At 38.9% G+C, this 17999-nt stretch overlaps 1 protein-coding gene across 38 annotated transcripts in view; it reads right to left on the bottom strand.

The window, feature by feature from the left end:
• The window catches only part of TENM3 (teneurin transmembrane protein 3), a 2220601-nt gene that overhangs the window by 124928 nt on the left and 2077674 nt on the right, over positions 1-17999 (bottom strand). For all 38 annotated transcript variants that reach the window (XM_075127819.1, XM_075127816.1, XM_075127814.1 and 35 more), the window contains 4 exons: positions 11038-11252; positions 1144-1354; positions 496-597; positions 121-315 (listed from right to left, as the gene is read on the bottom strand). In XM_075127819.1, coding sequence (XP_074983920.1) covers positions 121-315; positions 496-597; positions 1144-1354; positions 11038-11252 — 723 coding nt within the window. The remainder of the gene's footprint in view (positions 1-120; positions 316-495; positions 598-1143; positions 1355-11037; positions 11253-17999) is intronic.

The following is a 17999-nucleotide window of genomic DNA, read 5'->3' as shown; positions in this document are numbered from 1 at the left end:
CCAGTGAAAGCAATTGTGCTATGCTGACTTACACCAGCTGAAAAATCTGACCCTCTGTGTTGTAACCTGACATTTTAGAAACATTACTGTAGATGCTTGGGTAAATATTTACGTATTTACCTTCTTCACAGTTTTCTCCTTTGTACCCAGAGTTGCAGGCACAAGAGCCCATGATACAAATCCCACGGCCCCCACACTGAGGATCAATACACTGGGTGGTAGGCACATCACACTCTGTACCCTTCCAACCGCTGAAACAGAGACAGCGCCCTTTGGAATACTGCCCGTTGCCACTACACAATACTGGGCAGGCTGCTGTGAAATAAAACACGACAGAAGAATTAACAAAACCCTTTTCAATCAAGCTTTGAGAAAAAAAGAGGAACATGTATGAAACAAGTTGCATGCCAGTTTCTTTTCCTTGATAGATTAGTAATGACTTGTCTTTCTGCAGTTTATTTATTTTAACTTAAGAAAAGAATTCGGTTCAGATACCTCTTGAACAATCAGGGCCCAGAAATCCAGGAAAACAATGGCATGATCCAGAAACACACTCTCCGTTTCCATGGCAATTTCGGGGGCATTCCACTACAGATTCTGAAAGAAAGAGTACGAAAAATAATTCATACAGATTCCCACCATAGTACTAAACTAGAACAGAAGGTGTCGATCATCTAATTCTAAACCACTAGTGACTGATAGCAAATGAAGGTACTTCAGAAGCATGTATGTCGCTTTGTTTAGTGATTGTAAGAAAGTAAATAGTGGTTAATTTCCTGTAATTAATGCTTGTGGTATCCTATTACATTATGTTACAACAAGAAGCTCAAGATTTAAACAGTAGAATGATAAGTTACTTTATGCTCATAATAAAGCCTAATGCTGCTTAATGAACATTTCAAAAAGCATCTTCCTTTGTGAACGATACATCATGGGAGGCTTTCATACTTCAGTTACTAAACAATTAAAATACATTTTCTATATCTTTTGTTGAGTCATGAAAAAAACATAATAAAGTCAACATTGGTGAAAACAACCCAGAGTATTTAACTCAGAAAACTCATTTCTATTTTTAACAGAATGCTTTTGCTGTTAAAGCATTCTGTTTCAGCTTTTGCTGAAAACTTGGAAGATTGTGCTTACCTATAACAATGGTATTAAAAGACACCTGCTCTGCATTTTTCCCATCATTGTAAAAAGCCAGATGCCAAATTCCGGAATCCAAATACTGGATAAAACCTGCCTCATGGAGACTGATAGACCTTGTCTGTCGGCCTGCTCTCTCTGACTCAAGCAGGTTGCGCTGTTCTCTTGCGATCAACCTGCTACCATCAAGGAGTTCCACAAAGTCATGCTACAAGGGAGAAATGTGCAAAGGGTTTATTATCCACTTACTGCTCTTTTTAGTTACCGTTTTCATAATTTTTTCTATAATTTAACAGTTATGAAACGTGTCAGCCCCAGAGACTGCAGTTCCATATTTCTGCACAGAACAAATAGTATAGAGAGTTTCAGAGTAGCAGCTGTGTTAGTCTGTATTCGCAAAAAGAACAGGAGGACTTGTGGCACCTCAGAGACTAACCCATTTATTTGAGCATGAGCTTTCCTGAGCTACAGCTCACTTCATCCGATGCAGAGTGGCAATGCAAGTTTCCCCACAATATCATGTAATATGTTTTCAGCTTGACCAGCAGAGATCCCTTCTAGAACAGAAGAGATAAACTCTCAGGCTATGTCTACATGGCCCCACAATTGAACTATGGGTGTGTGAACTGCAGCATGCACTAGCATGTGGTGTGTAACTCCCCTGTGTGGACGCTTGCTGGCATGAAGTAAAGCAGTGGTTCTCAAACATTTGTTCTGGTACCCCTTTCACATAGCAAGCCTCTGAGTGTGACCCCCCCCCCACTTATAAATTAAAAACAATTTTTTTATATTTAACACTATTATAAATGCTGGACACAGAGCGGGGTTTGTGGTGGAGGCTGACAGCTCAGGACCCACCATGTAATAATCTCGTGACCCCCTGAGGGGTCCCGACTCTCAGTTTGAGAACCCCTGAACTAAAGGACTATGTTAATGCGAATGAAGTACCTTTTAGTTTACAACTGCAGCATCCACATGGGGGAGATACATGCTAGTGTGTGCTACAGGTCTCACCACACCCATAGTCCAAACTGCAGAGCCATGTAGACAAGCCTTCTGTTTTTGTCCGTTCTTTCCACCCCTCTTGCTGAGATTTCTAAGGAGAATGCCAAGTAGTGCCAATTGTCATGGTGATGCTTTCTTGTGATATTGACACCTGACTACCATTCATTTAACATTAATTTGCAGAACAAAAGTCAGACGAGGCTAGTTTGCAGTCACAATTTGCAGATGTGAGCTGGCCATCTGCAGGTGAAAGACTGATTCCATACAGACTGTGCCAAATAAATTAACTAATAAGAATATCCTACCCCAATCCATTACCATTTGCTTCTTCTTTTGTTTCACAATCCAAGGTAAGTTCTCTGTTGCTGTAATTCCACTGACTTCAAAAGAGATACTACAGCAGAAAATATGGCTTTACGTTTCTATTGTACAAAGTAAACCAAATACCAAACGCAAAGTATAACAGTTTAAAAATGCACAAGGCAGTGACAGAAAATACTGTAGTTCAGATTAAAACTCTCTTCAAAAGCTATCACAAAATTTTATACTTCGTTTTATTAATAGCAACAACTACATGAGGGCGGGGAGGACTATAACATCTGAGTTGCCACAAACACTGGCGACAAAGAGATTTATCATCTGAAATCCGCATATAAGACTCTATCCACAAACGCCTGTTAACACTAATGGCAGCTGTTTGGTCAATTCTGCACATTCAGAGGAGAAACCCTGGGCAAGATCTTCACCTGGTGTAAACTGGTATAGCTCCATCTAGTCAATGGACCTACACTAAAAGTTTATACTACCTGAGGATCTGGCCCTATATTGCTAAAGATTTCTTTTCTGCATTTGTCAGGTAAATATTATATCATATAACAAACAGTTACCACCTATTAACTTTAAGGATCAGTTTCCTATAATAAAGAGTAACTTGGTTTCCACATTCAGTCCATTTCATTTTTTCTCTGACGTGTCTACTGTGTGAGGTGAACTACTATATACAAACCTTCAATCTTCCTACATATTTGAGATATCACTCAAATGGTATTTCATTCAAGGTCTATTTAGGTAAAGGCCAGTGTATGAAACCATTGATTCACGTAAATTGTGATAAAGCCAGTTATTGTGACTGGAGAATCAGTGGTTTTATGTACTGACTTATGACCTTCAGAAACAGCTCCCTGCATAGCATAAAACAGGATAGTCTTAATCTCTGGACAGGATCTAAGCACTGGAATCCTCCTCTCCTGAAACTCTCCTTGGTTGTTAAAAACACATGATATTTTAGAATGTTGCTCTGCAATAAATCTGAATTATTATCCCAACACCATTCAAAATGTAGACGAAACGCATAGATCATATGCCTTTACCAATACCTGAGCCAATTTCCTTTCAGCTATGTCTCAACAACCATAGTAGAACTTAACATTATTAGTATGGGCAGAAGCTAGTACCTTGATATGTTGTCACCTTGAATGTTCAAGCAATGCCACATGAAAACTAATGTAACTATTTTGGAAAAACTCTGCTAATTTAAAACCATTCAATGTTCTCATTTGTCAGAGAATTAAATACTTATCTTAATTCATGAAAGATATGAAAACTGTCTCTTTTCCCCCTCAAGTACTCACAAACCCTTCTATCTGATCACAATACCTAATATCACTGACAGAAGAAAGAAAAAGATCTCCATTCTGAGTTTTAGCTGGTTATTTATGGACAATATGAGATGTTTTTCAAATTACTTCAGAAGGATGCTTCTTGTTGTAGGACAATCTCAGTTGAGAACACATTTTTGATCTGGGAATTAGAGATTGTACTACTTAATTGACCACAAAGAGTATACCGATAGCTGACAGGCATAGCATAATTAATCATTTTAGAACTATAACGTAATAAAGATTTATGTTATTATATGGATAGTATTTCTGAGGTTGAATTTTTAAAAGCCATGTATATGGATGTCACCATTCGTTCCACCTGCAGCAAATAGGAGTAATGTGGCTTAAATCCTATGAAGACTGCTTCGTAAATTTAGGATTGGGGTTGTGAAAGGGCATAGACTGGAAAAACAATGACCTTTATGTGCTAAAAACACTTTCATTTTGTTCTTATCCTATGGGGATAAATTAATTAGCTTTATTGAGTATAAATGGGATGATCTGCCTACCCCTCTACATTCAGATTTGCTTTAAGCCACCAAAGTCCTTTGTTATTCTTAAAGTCTCCTTAAATAAAAACATATCGATTCTCTGGTTGCAATGAAACTGACATTTTTAGAAAGTGTCACAAAGACTTTCAGACTAGCATTGATTGGATTTGAATGGACAGCTACTATCAATTATTTCTGGTTGACTTATTTATAACTCCCCAGAAACAGAGAACTATAAATCTAGGGATATAAATCACACACACATATTAGTAAGCACTGAGGCCATCATTCTGAAACTTGGGTGCCTAAAGTAAAAAAAAAGAAATACTACCTGAAAAACCACTGTTCCTAATTATGTTATATTGAAATATTTGTTAGATACTATGTCACATAAGTAACAGTTATTTACCCTCAGAAACTGTGGTTCTTTGTGGTGTGTTGTCCAGGTGTTGAATCATGCCAGAATGGTCTTGAATGCAGTTCTGGTACTTTTTTGGGAGCCAGAATGAGCATTCTGATACTTAGAGTACTATCACCGATGACTGCTTCTGAGCGATAGTACAAAGTATCAGAAGTGTATTATAGCACTTTTTTTTTTTTTTTTTTAGGACTCTACCACTGGTGTTGCCCATATTTATTCCACTGTTGGTGTATGTGTGCTCATTGCACTTTAGTCTGGATTGTTTTGGCCAACAGTGTTCTCGAACCTCCAACAAAGGGCATAATGGGCGGGGCAGCCCCAACCACGCTTCAGTCCTTTTGCCATACAGAATCTTGATGTTAGTAGTAGGTATTGGGGTGGGGGAGGGATGTGGTAGTCATGAAATAAATATATGGACAACATAGCTTGAAGAATCACACTGCAGGATAAGTAACCATTTCTTCTTCTTCTTCTTCTTCTTCTAGTACTTGCTCATACATATATTCCACTCTTAGTGACTCACAAGCAGTGACCTTGATTGTAGGAGATGGGTGCTAAGAGTGTAGCTAAATAGTTATTGTAGGACAGCCCTGCCAAAATTAGCATGATAGAGTAGTGCTAGGTAAACGTATGTACTGAAGACCACATAGCTTTCCTGCAAATGTACAGAATGGGAATATTTCTCAAGGAAGCAATAGAGGTTGCTTATGTCCTCATAGAATGAAATGTGATTCTTATAGGTGGAATTACATTAGCTAATTCATAACAAAGTTTGATACAGGCCAAAAGAGTCTCAGCATTGAAATGGCCTGTCCTTTAACACTGTCTCCACAGGCTATGAATAACATGGAGGATACACTAAATAGCTTAGTTCTGTCTGTACAAAAAGACAGTACTCCAAAGACATCTAGGATGTGAAGCTTTGCCTCCCCCTTACTTGAATGTGATTTTGGAAAAAAATAAAGGAGTTTGCATACCCTGATTTTAAATGAAAGCCAGAGACTATTTTTGGTAAACAATTTGGGTAACCTCTCAATGACACCCTGTCCTTATGAAAACTGTATACAGGGGCCCTGCCAAGAAGAATTGTATCTCCCCTACTATTCTGGTTGATATTATTGCTACCAACATGGCTGTTTTAATGGAAAGATGAAACAGGGTACATCCACCTAAGGGGTTCAAGAGCTGGATTAATTAACCCTGTGAGGACAATATTTAGATCCCACAGAGGAGAAGTTCCATTACACTTTTTAAGAGTCTGGCTATTGTGGGGCATCAGATAGTAGAATGTATTGGATGGCAAAGAGCTGAGATGGCTGCTAGACAGATGAACCCTCAATGAGCATACAGATAGTCCAAAGTTCTTTAAAGTCAGGAGATGGTCCAGTATGTCTGGAATTGAGATGGTGAGAAGTACTGCTGTGAACAGATACTCAATCTCTTCCATTTAGCAGCATGTGTCCATTAGGCTTTTCAACCATGGATCAGGATATTTTGTACTTCCTGTTGAAGTCAGTCAGCCAGCATCTATGCTTTGAGGTGCTCGGAGCATGAGCTGGGATCAAGCACTTGACTGCATCTTCATCTCTGCAATATCAGGTCTTGTTGGAGAGGTAAGTGTATCAGAGATTATTTAAGTCTAAGTAGCAGAATTGCCTTGGTCAGGTAGGAGCAACCATGATCATTCTGGCTGAGACCTGCCTGAGCACTTTCTGAGAACATGTGGATTAATGGACTAGTGGTGGGGGAGCGTGTGTGTACAACAAGCTTGATGACCATGGACTCCCTCTGGAACAAAAGTGTCCACACTTCCTGTTCTCTCTGGTGGCAAAGAGGTATGGTGGGATGACTCCCGCACCTTCCTTCCCCCTGAGTAATATGTCTTGAATTATGTCATCATTTATGGACCACTCACGGTTACTTGAAAATTGTCTGCTGAGGTGATCTGCTAGCATGGTCTGTGCATCCCTAGCAAATGAACCACCCTCGGAATAATTTCATGATGAATACAGAATTCCCAAGGATAAAGCATGCCTATAATATTGTCTGTCATGATTTGTATGTTAGTCTTTTTAGGACCGAAAAACTGAGCATGCTGAACAAATGGCTCTTAGCTCCAGGATATTTATGTGGAGTCTTACTTCCTGAGGAATCCATATATTTTGTGTTTGGAGGGCACAAATTAAATGGGCCCCCTGTCCTAATGTGGAGGCATATGTCACCAACACCTTTGTAGGTAGCGAAAGAGAGAATGGTACTCCTTTGCAGATTTTTAGTGGGTCCAGCTGCCAATTTAATGAGGACAGGACTTGTGGTGTCCTGTATACTAGCATGTTCAGTTGATGTTTGCTTGGCTGATATGCAGACTTCAGCCACTCCTGAATGCAATGAAAGTGAAATCTGGCATGCTGAATTAGGAAGGTGCAGGAGGCCACACATCTGAGACAAGTTCTCATTGATGTCCTGGGCTGAGTTCGCAGGTGGGTTTGTAGGTTTAGTATGGCTTGGAATCTCTCTAGTGGTAGATAAGCCATTGTTGTTGTGGAGTCAAGAATGGTTCCAATGGATTCTATTTTTTGTGTTGGAGTCAGTATTACTTCTCTTCATTTACTTTCAGGCCTGAAAGGGCATATAAATGCAGAGTCTGCTGAATGCAGTCTGTTACTTGCTTGCGCAATTTCCCATGAATGAGCCAGTCATCTAGGAATGGAAAAACTTGGATTCCTAGCTTTTTGAGGTAAGCTGCTATTACTGCTAGGCATTTTGTGAAAATCCTGGGTGCTGTCAACAGGTTGAGTGGTAACACACTGTACTGGTAGTGGCAATTGCCCACTTGAAATGTCAGATATCTTCTGTAGGGTGGGTGAACCGCAATAAGAAAATGTATGTCCTGAAGGTCAAGAGTTATGTACCAATTGTTCCAGTGTAGGGATGGTATTATAGGAGCTGGAGTCACAACCCTGAACTTGAGCTTGTGAATTAAAGTGCAGAATGGGCCACCAATCGCCTTTCTTTCTGGGAATCAGAAAGTAACGAGAATAAAATCCACTGTGTTCCCTGTGCTATTTAGGAACTTCCACTGCTCTGATAAGAAGTGACTTCACCTCTTGATGAAGCCTTCTCTGTGAGAGGGGTCCCTGAATAGGGACAGAGAAGGTGAGTGGGGTGGAGGTGGATACAGAACTGGATGGTATAGCCCACCTCTATATCTCCAGGACCCATCAATCCATTGTGATGGTGCTCCAGAACCACAGATATGAAATAAATTATTCCCAAATGGAGAGGATAGGACTTGAAAATCTGAAGGGATTTGCACTCTGCTCCTGACCAAGCAGTCAAATCTATTGCCTTGATGTTGATGGAGGTTGATGAGCAGAAATGGACGTGAAACCAGATGCCTTCCTTCTGTGCAATGTTAGTCTCTTTCAAGATTGTTCAGGCTGCCTATGCTGTGGGTAAAAGGATTACCTCTCTTGTGACTATGGCTTAAAGTGCTTATGCTTAGGTATCAGAGGGTAGACCCCCTTAGGGATCTCAGTGTTGCATGAGTCCTTTAGAGAACATAAAGCCCCATCTGTTTTTGCATTAATAAGTTAATCCTTTGCATGGGTGACCCTCAATTGTTATTTTAACTTTTTTAGGGATCCCTGAAGAGTGGAGCAAGGAAGATCTCTTTGCAACTGAGGTTGCCACCAATCTGCAGGCAGTAACTGAAGTATCAAAGGCTGCCTGGAGGGACATACATGATACAAGCTGACCCTCAGTGAAGATGGATTTAAATTCTTCCCTGTCATCTTGTGAAAGCTCAAATATAAATTTGGGTTTGGGATCCCAACTAATACAATCATATTTCACCAACAAAGCTTGGTAATTGGTGATTCTCACTTGGAGGTTTGATGTTGAATAATTCTTCTGACCGAACAAGTCTAATTTTTTAGACTTGTCCCTGTCTTTATTTACGCTGACTCTGATATGAGCTTTTGTTAACTGCTGCAACCATTAATGAACTAGGCAAGGATTGCATATAAAACTGCTCATATCCCTGGAAAGGAACCTAACAGTGGTTTGCTCTCTTTGACGTTTGTGCTAAAGAGTCAGGCTCTTACAGGGCATAATGGAATTTCTCATGCTTCCTCTCAGTCTAAGAGGTGAGTTTGTGCGTGAAACTTAGGAGTATTTTTCATTAAATACCTTTTCTTTAATTTTTCACCTTTATTTAAAACCAAGGAAATTAAAAAAGTAACTATAATGTTCAGATGGTGACATTAATTGCACAGGTAAAGAAATTCACAATGAATGCTCTCCAAAAACCTTAAAGACTAACATATTTGTTTGAGCCTAAGCTTTTGTGGGTAAAAACCTCATTTCTTCAGATGCATCCATCTGAAGAAGAGAGGTTTTTACCCACAAAAGCTTAGGCTCAAATAAATCTGTTAGTCTTTAAGGTGCCACCAGACTCCTTGTTGTTTTTGTGGATACAGACTAACATGGCTACCCCCTGATACTTGACTCCAAAAACCTTAACTCTCTCCCCTTTCATTTCAACAGGGTATTTCAACATATGACCAAATAACAGGTAAATGTGAATTAGTACCTGGTAGATAGAGAGACAAGGTGGATGAGGTAATATCTTTTTTGAACCTGCTTTTGTTGGTGAGAGACACAAGTTTTTGAGCCACACAGAGCTCTTCTTCAGATCTGGTGGTCCAATAAAAGATATTACCTCACCCACCTTATTGCTTTAATATCCTGGGACTGACATGGCTACAACTACCCCGCATACCTGGTAAACAGTTCAGTATAATGTAATTAGGGATATCTTTCTTTTAAAAATCAGAATTAAAGAAATCTGCAATAATCTGAAATAATGCAATGATATGCAAACAAATAGTCAAATCTATGTTTTAAAATAAAACAAAAACAAAAAAAGGAATGGAATTTTGAAGTTAGATTTTTTTATTGAAACCAAATGCAAACATAATAGCTGATCTTCAATGCAAGTCCATTAATCTGCTTTGTTCAGAGGTCTGGACATGACAGACCGCAGAATTTCTTATCCAGCATTAGAATCGCAAGAAGTTGCAGTGCTCTCCAAACTCAGTAATAGTTAATTTTCAAGAAACTGGAAAAAAGGTCCTCTTTGGTAGAGCATCTAGCCCAGAATTCTGTCTTCCGACAATGGCCAATGCCAGACACTTCAAAGGGAATGAACAGAACAGGACAATTGTCAAGTGATCGATCCCCTGTTGTCCAGTCCCAGCATCTGGTAGTCAGAGACTTAGGGACACCCAGAGCATGGGGTTGCATCCATGACCATCTTGGCTAGTAGTCATTTGATGCACCTATCCTCCATCAACCACAGATGAGAAAGCAGAACTTGGACTGAAATTGGTTTGAAGTAGAAGAAATTCACATTTGGGGGGTAAAATAAGATTTTAATCAGGGTTAACTCCAAATTATTGTCTCTGAATATAGTGAAGAGGAACTGCCCTTTCCCCCCCATACTACTCATCCAGAAAAAAATATTAATTAAATTGAATTATTCACACTAATGCTTAAATTGCACATTTCACTATAACTTTAGATGCAAATATGTAGTATGTTTATTACTGAACACAAGTGCATAACCAAATGTACAATGAAATAGCTCGTAAGAAATCTCTTGAGGGGTGAAGTAGAACTGTATTCTGGGATACTCTGGAGAAGTCTTAAGACAGGAAAATATCTAATAATAATTGATCCTTACAATCTTAGTTCACTGTATCCCATATACACATATTTCAATATATTTTTTAAATCAAATAGCAAAATGTAAATAGCATGACACTCACTAGTAGAACAAACAGAACCTCTGTCAAAAAGGATTTTTTTCAACTTGCTTGTAACTTTGCCAGCTTTGCTTTTTGGTAGACAAACCCAGGAGAGCAAATAAATGCACGACTATAGCATGGTACACTAGTTTATTCAAAAGTTAAAAATATGGCCATGGACCACAGTGCAGGAAGATAACTGCATTAAATGTCTCTTTATGATAGGCATCATCACTGAAAACAATTATCAGATTTGATCATAAAGCAAAAGCTTTCCCCACACTGCAGATTTTAAATTCCAGAATATTGTTTAAAACGGCACTTATATTAAAATGACGATATATTTTTCATGTAGTGTAAGATCAATATATAAAATGGAAAGTAAAAATTAAAAAAAACAGGAAAAAGGAAAGGCTACAATCCTGAGAAACACTACTCTTAAAAAGATGCAAACTGGCAGTTTTCAATACTATTATCTTGCTTTTAATGAAAGCAGTTCTTACCTGGGTATGTGATGGGGGTAAGCCTTTTCGGCCATATACTCCAATCAATGCATCTTTCTGAAGGGAGATATTGAATTTTAGAAACTGTGGCTGATCAATGAAGAGCTGTGATCTCCAGAAGATCCCCGGAGGAACCTCTTGTATTGCTCTTCGGCCTATATCAAGTTCTCCAGAATCTATAGTGTTGTTTTCTTGTGCAAATCCCCCTAATTTTACTAAAAGGTTAAAAAAATATTAAGAGATTAAACATTAATACCCACTTTTTGCTCTCAGTCTTCTTTTAAATGAGCTGTCAAATATTTAGACTCCTCTCAGATGAAATGTTACTTGAGAATCTTTCTGAGGATATTACAGATCCTGAGGAATTAACTCAAGTGGAACTAACAAAACAAAGATCTCACAGAAATACCTTCCAAGTCAGAATGCAATGATTTACCTGAGATATATCTATTAAAGAAACTGTTTTAGGATCATCCCTCAGTCTTGATCATTATGAACATAATTATCTTGCAAAGTACGTGTCTTGTTATTTCTTAATGAGGATTAACTATGATGTTTATCAGTCCTAATAAACATACAGTCACACTATAAAGTGTAAATTAAGGGAAAATGGATTATACAGCTTTTCAAAGCGATGCTCATGTAAACAACAAAAACAATCAGCAGAATTGATAAGTGCAATTTTCACTAAATTAAATAGAGCATTCATTTACATTCTCTAAAGTATTTTTTACAAAGTCAATTCAGTTGAATGAATACAAACAAACAGACCCTTCCCTGTTTAAATTATGGATGAAACAGCCAAAAAATTCAGATTCAACCCCCACAGAGTTAAGAACAGGGATATTGTTCAGTTCTTTACAGAGATAGGTTCATGCCTTGACCCATATTACACTAAACTATGGATATGTTTTTACCTGGAAACTTAGTTCAAATAGTCTCCCACAACCCAATCCCATCCCACCCCTGCCCTTTTTCTGCTTTAGGGCACTTTCCAAAGCATGCACCAAATCCTGTAGCATGATGAGTGCCCTCAACTCCCACTGAAGTTAACTGGAGTTGTCCCATTACTTAATTAATCTTCAAAGCACCTTGAGAAGTAGACAATTATAGAGTGATGTTTAACATGAGGTAGACAGGTTGAATGACTTGCTCAAAGTCACAGAAAATGCTACTGTTAGAACTAGGATTAGAGTTTAGGAGTCCCTGGTTCCTAGCCTTTTGTTTCTATATCTATTGTGTTCTTTGTACAAATGTTGCTCTCTACTTATCGCACACTTAACAAAGCACTTTTCACAAACATCAAAATGATCTACATGAAATATAAAAATAAAGTGAGGAAAGGTAAATTATAGTAAACACACAAAACAAAAGTTTTATGACTTTTAAGTTTTAAACATTTAAAATAAGAACGCATTCTTTTCTGTGTCTGTACAGTGCCAACTCCTAAGGCCTTTTGGCATATCACTATTTCTACTACTAGCAACAAAGAAAGTGTTTAAAAGACAAAGAAAAAGGTCAGCCACAATCATGGCACGATATCCCGCTCCCTTAATTCTGCAGATTCTCCATGGTATTGGGAATCTTCTGACAAGTATACAAACAGAGCAAGAAAGGTGAAAAGAAAGTTGCATAAATATCCAGTGTGCCACACCACACCATGGGAATGCTCTGCAGAGAGGATTCTGAAAGCTGTGAGGAAACCCTACAGTGTGGTTCTAATGGTCAGTGGAATGATAAAAAGGGGCCTCTTCACATATGGTCTTGGCCTCCAGTACTTCTTGGCTCTTGCCTATTCTAAGAGGGGAAGGGGAATGCTTACCACTTCCATGGATCTATGCAGGGAAAACTGTGAGGTGAATCTTGCTGAGAGATTTCCTCTCTCCTGGCTTCCCTTCTGTGGAAAGGATGAGATATGGCTCACAAGACCAACCATGTGAAGGCCTGGTACAGGTAAGGCATGAAGGGAGAAACAGGGGAAGTTTCCCACCACTTGGAACCAGGAAGATAGGGGTTCACAAAGCCAACAGAAAGAGTGGAGACAGGGCTGATGCTGGAGGAACTTGACCTGTGGCTAAAGAACCAAGTGGTGTGAGAAGTCATAGACTGACTTGCAAGTGTCCACAAACTGAATAACAACATACCTTGTTGGCACTGATAAAACACAGCACAGAGGGATCTGATGCTGAAGTGCATAAACTTTCAGCCAAAGCACTTGATGTCAAAATAGCCAGTACCAGACTTTAAGGAGATGATACTGAGGCACACAACATCTCAGCAGTAGACATTAAAGCTTTGAATACAGGAGCATGGGAGACACCAGAGACCAAAGAGGTCCTTGACACCGGATGCAAAAGCAGAAATGGCAACTCACTGGCCATGGTATCAAGAAGAGTCTTGTGACTCCATTTCTTCTCTCTCTTCCTTAGCTCCGAGAAGAACAGTGGTATGGAAGAAAATCCTTTGAAGACTCTGTATGTCTGGACTCCTCATTAACTCACTAGCAAAGGCAATGTAGCTTAGCGCAGGTAACCCCTTTACACTCACGGTGCCAGACTTTAGGGAATGCAACCACGAGGCTGATGAATTTCAACAGTGTTAACTAATACTAAGCATCAGACCTTCCAATTTTGTTGAGTTCCTATGCATCAAGCCTGTTTCAAGCACAGACCCTGTCTGATTGCCAGTTACTAAATTCACAGACTGAGACCTGGATTTCAGCTTCTCCAGATTTTGGTACTGGGGACAAGACCCACATAGCAACCTTAAGTGAAACCTGAAGCAGCTGTCTCAGGCTCTATGATCCTGTCTGGATTAGGAGAAAACATATTTTTAAAAAAACTATGTTAACTAATTCATTTTAACTAATATAATTTAAAACTCTAGAGCAAACAAGACAAGTTGTATTTTAATAAGCCTTAGCTGGTCAAGGTGATCCTTGACGGGAGCAATATGTAGCAGAACTGTAGTGTAGACACAGTCAGAAAGCAATATATATTTTTACCAACTTACTTTCTTTTTCAGTACCTAACCTATTACAAAGTTTCAACCAAACCAATGTAACTGCACTGCAACATGGTTGGCTGATGCCAAATTGGCTGAACACGAGTCTAGGCAGCTATTTAAAAAACTGACAATATTCGGAATGTGACTGTCCTGTCTTGCATGACTTATTTCCACAGTTATTCATCATTTAATGCAACAAACTGAAATAACTTTCTTTACAAACTTTTGGAGTATAAATAACTGGATTACATTTTTAAATGCTAGTTGAGATCACAGACTAATCCTTGCCATTTTTTGAATGTCAAAGATGACTAGAGATTGCTCCTGAATTAAGCAGATGTTGAAGCACTATCAAAAGGTGTGCAACAAGGACTTACATAGCTATGTTTCAGTGGTGGTGATGTCACTGAAAATGTTTAACCTGCAGGATCAACAAACCAATTGATGTTCTGTTTTTCAACTTTAAGAGACTGTGGAACATCTGATCTTGAAGAATCCAGATATACATATTTTCTACACTAACCAGGCCATGTATGAACCCTTTCTATCTTTCTACTTAGCAATTTTCAACAACACTGACATCCTACTCCAGCACATTTAGCTGCTTGTTTCCTACCACTTCCTCCAACTTTAGGCATGTTGAATCTTATACATTCACACACTGATGTTTGGTAATCACTAAATAATAAACACTTATTTGCAGAACTGACCAGCAACTTTCACAATGACTACATTTAGAATATCAACAATCTTCTGTGAAGACTGAAATAATAAGATGAGCTAGCCAGCTTTGTACAGACCCACTTTATCAGATGTCCTGCCCACCCTTTCTGAAGCTTCCATGTTTTAGAAAACCAGTTCCATCTAGCAGATAACTCCACCCGTTCCATTTACTCCACCAAAAAAAAAAAATAGGAATCGATTGCAACCGCTAGCCACATCCCTCTCACTCCACACTAATCAAATCCTCTCTCAATCATTATTGACTCCACTCACTTCCCTTCCCAGGAATGGGGCTTCTATACTGTTCTCTAAATTTCCTATTGTTTCTTAATAGGCATAGAAAGATTCTTGATGTTCCCATCATTTCCCTTTTAACGTTTTAAAATAATTGAAGTCATCTTCCACAGATGGAAATTATACCCTAATGTTTCTCATTTCAAAAAATTTCAAATATACATCATGTTCTTTTATATAATTCAGTGACAGAAATTCAGAATATGTAAACACCTGAAAATACCTGCAAATTCTTTTCTTCCAGTCTCCCCCAATTCCCTCCCCACCTCAAAACAAAACAAAATGCAAAATAAATAAAAATTCAGAAAGAACACTTCTCCCAGGAAAAGCTGTTTTTTCTCCACAACCTATTATCTACAGCTATATATATATATATATATATATATATATATATAGGCACCTTAAACAGAATACTATAAACAAAAATATTGGTAAATTCTATTTCTAATCCTTAAGATTATGTTGTACAAAAATCTCAACTAAATAAATATTTAGGAGGCTCTACTAAGATTTGCACAAGAAAAATGAATCACATGTGTTGTCAGGCTACTTTCCAAATTTACATGAAGTCAGAAAATACTATTGGAATATTTACCAAATAGCTAACACCTTCGTTAATCTAGGAAAGAATTGCTTAAAATATATGTCCACAATGTAGAATAAAATGAACCAAAACATTAAGAGACTAATAGTGACTGTTGTGGAGTGTAATTGATGATATACTTCCAAGTCTTTCATAGGCACACTAATTAGAATACTGGGAAGCAAGGTTAGATTTATAACCAATCAATAACACACCCTCCAGTTCCATGGCATAACCTTGGATTCATACCACCTACTATGAGATGTCTGAGATAATACTGTACAGCCTTCTACAAATAACCACATGTCATAACTTAACACTGCTGGTAAACTCCACAGACATCACACCCAAGTGAAATCAAAATCGTCCTTGCAAATGTACCTTTCTGGAAAAATCAATATAGCATCTAATTAAGAAACTATTACATATTTCATTAACATGAAGTACTGTAAACAATATCAATAAAAGTTCAATAGATATTCATGCTAGTTACAGTAATTATAATGTATTTTAATTCACATATAATTTTTTAGCTGATTTCAAATTTTCTAGTACCCTGATGTAGACAACTTTAAATATGATTTCTATGGGAAAATGGTACATTAAGAGAAATTAGCTAAAATAAAAAAATGCAGTTTCTTCATTTTATAATCAAGAAAGCAGAAACAATTTCAAGTTATTTTTTGCTTTGTATAGTTTTCTATTACATATATAAAATGATGTCCAAAAGCATATGGTAAAGAACGTGCCCAGTTCTTACAGCAAAACAATTAAAGCTAGGACTCCTATTTTGCATGCTCAGCTCTGACAGTTACTGTGTTACACAACCTCTCTATGCCTTCTTTCACCTATATGTCAAATGAATATAGTACCTACCTTCCTCACATATGTCTTTGTGCAGGACAATGAATTGTTTGTAATGCACCTTGAAGTCCTTAAATAAAATTAAACAAGTTCATTTAAAACCCTACTCCTGTGTCATTTGGAATCCTCCTTTTTATGCCACCTAATGCAGTACCACATTGTGCCTGGGGGAGTGAGTGGTATGTTGCCTATATTTCATCAGCAATATAAGGAAAGTCACCTGAAAAAGCTTTAGAAAAGACTGTTCAGATAATCCAGTCTTGTCTGACAAAATTTAAGGATGATTTAATATGTTTTTATTGTTGGCTAATAACTAGATCTGATTTCTACATGAACTTACTTTGGAGGTGAGAAAGTGGCATTTTATAGATTAAGCTCTGCTAATTTGCAGCGTCTATACTTTTGACTGGTGAGATAATAGTTAGCAGTTACACCACTATGGGCTGTGCTATCCTTCTGACCTAAGCAGAAACAGGACTGATCAGGGTTTAGATAAAAGCCCTCCAAGGAAAACTCATGTGCCATAAGAAGCAGAACTGCAAATTCAGTAGGAGGCCCTCTTGCCTCTGAAGCAGAGCTTCAGCATGTAAGTAGGGCAGTGGTTCAAAACTGGTGGCTGGCCCAGACCCGGACCCCGGAACTTGCAGGGCTGGGCAGCTGCCCTGACTCCCGCCACACAGGGTGCGCCAGCTGCCCCAGACCTGGACCCCGGAGCCAAGTGGCTGCCACGGACCTTGCAGGGCTGAGAAGCTGCCCCAGATCCTAGAGCTTATGCGGCTGGGCATCTGCCCTGGAACCTGCCATGTGGTGCAGCCAGCTACTCCGGACTCCCACCATGCAGGGCAGGGCGGGCCAGCTGCCAGCCCTGGACCCCTGCCGCATGGCTGTCCCAGACCCCAGAGCTCACGGAGCTGGGCAGCTGCCCTGGACCCTGACCCCGCAGGGCTGACCCCTTCGAGCTGGGCAGCAGGGCAACTCGGACCCCTCTGAGCTGGGAAACTTGGAACCTGGCAGACCCGGGCATGTGGGCGGCCTTTAGCACACAGCTGAGGTGGGCCACAGCTGTGTGCTAATTGGGCCGCATGTTGAGAACCGCTGCATTAGGGAATGCTGTACTGTGGGATACTTAGTTTTCTGGATGATTAGCAAATCTCAGGCACTGACCATTTGTTCACTAAATATAATGGCAATTTTCAAGAGTGAATATGTTAGCCCTGGTGCCCTGGCTAAATTCCATACTCAGTAATTATATTCCGCCTACTTAATATTCCTTTTGCAGTTTAAAATGGATACTGTATTGTCGTTCTTTCATGTAGTGTTGATGTATGCTATTGAATGACTATTGCCTTCCAAATCTACAGGTGGTATCATTTCAGTAGTGGATGAAGCAAACCTATACTGAATTTACAGGATTTGGGGATCTCCAGAGGAAACAAAAATGTGAGTCGTCATAATTTGATAGCTCATGCAACTCCCTATTATCTCTAAAGGA

Source organism: Caretta caretta, chromosome 4 (genome assembly GCF_965140235.1).
Source record: "Caretta caretta isolate rCarCar2 chromosome 4, rCarCar1.hap1, whole genome shotgun sequence".
Taxonomy (NCBI): Eukaryota; Metazoa; Chordata; order Testudines; family Cheloniidae; genus Caretta; species Caretta caretta.
This window is presented reverse-complemented; position numbering and strand designations above follow the sequence as displayed.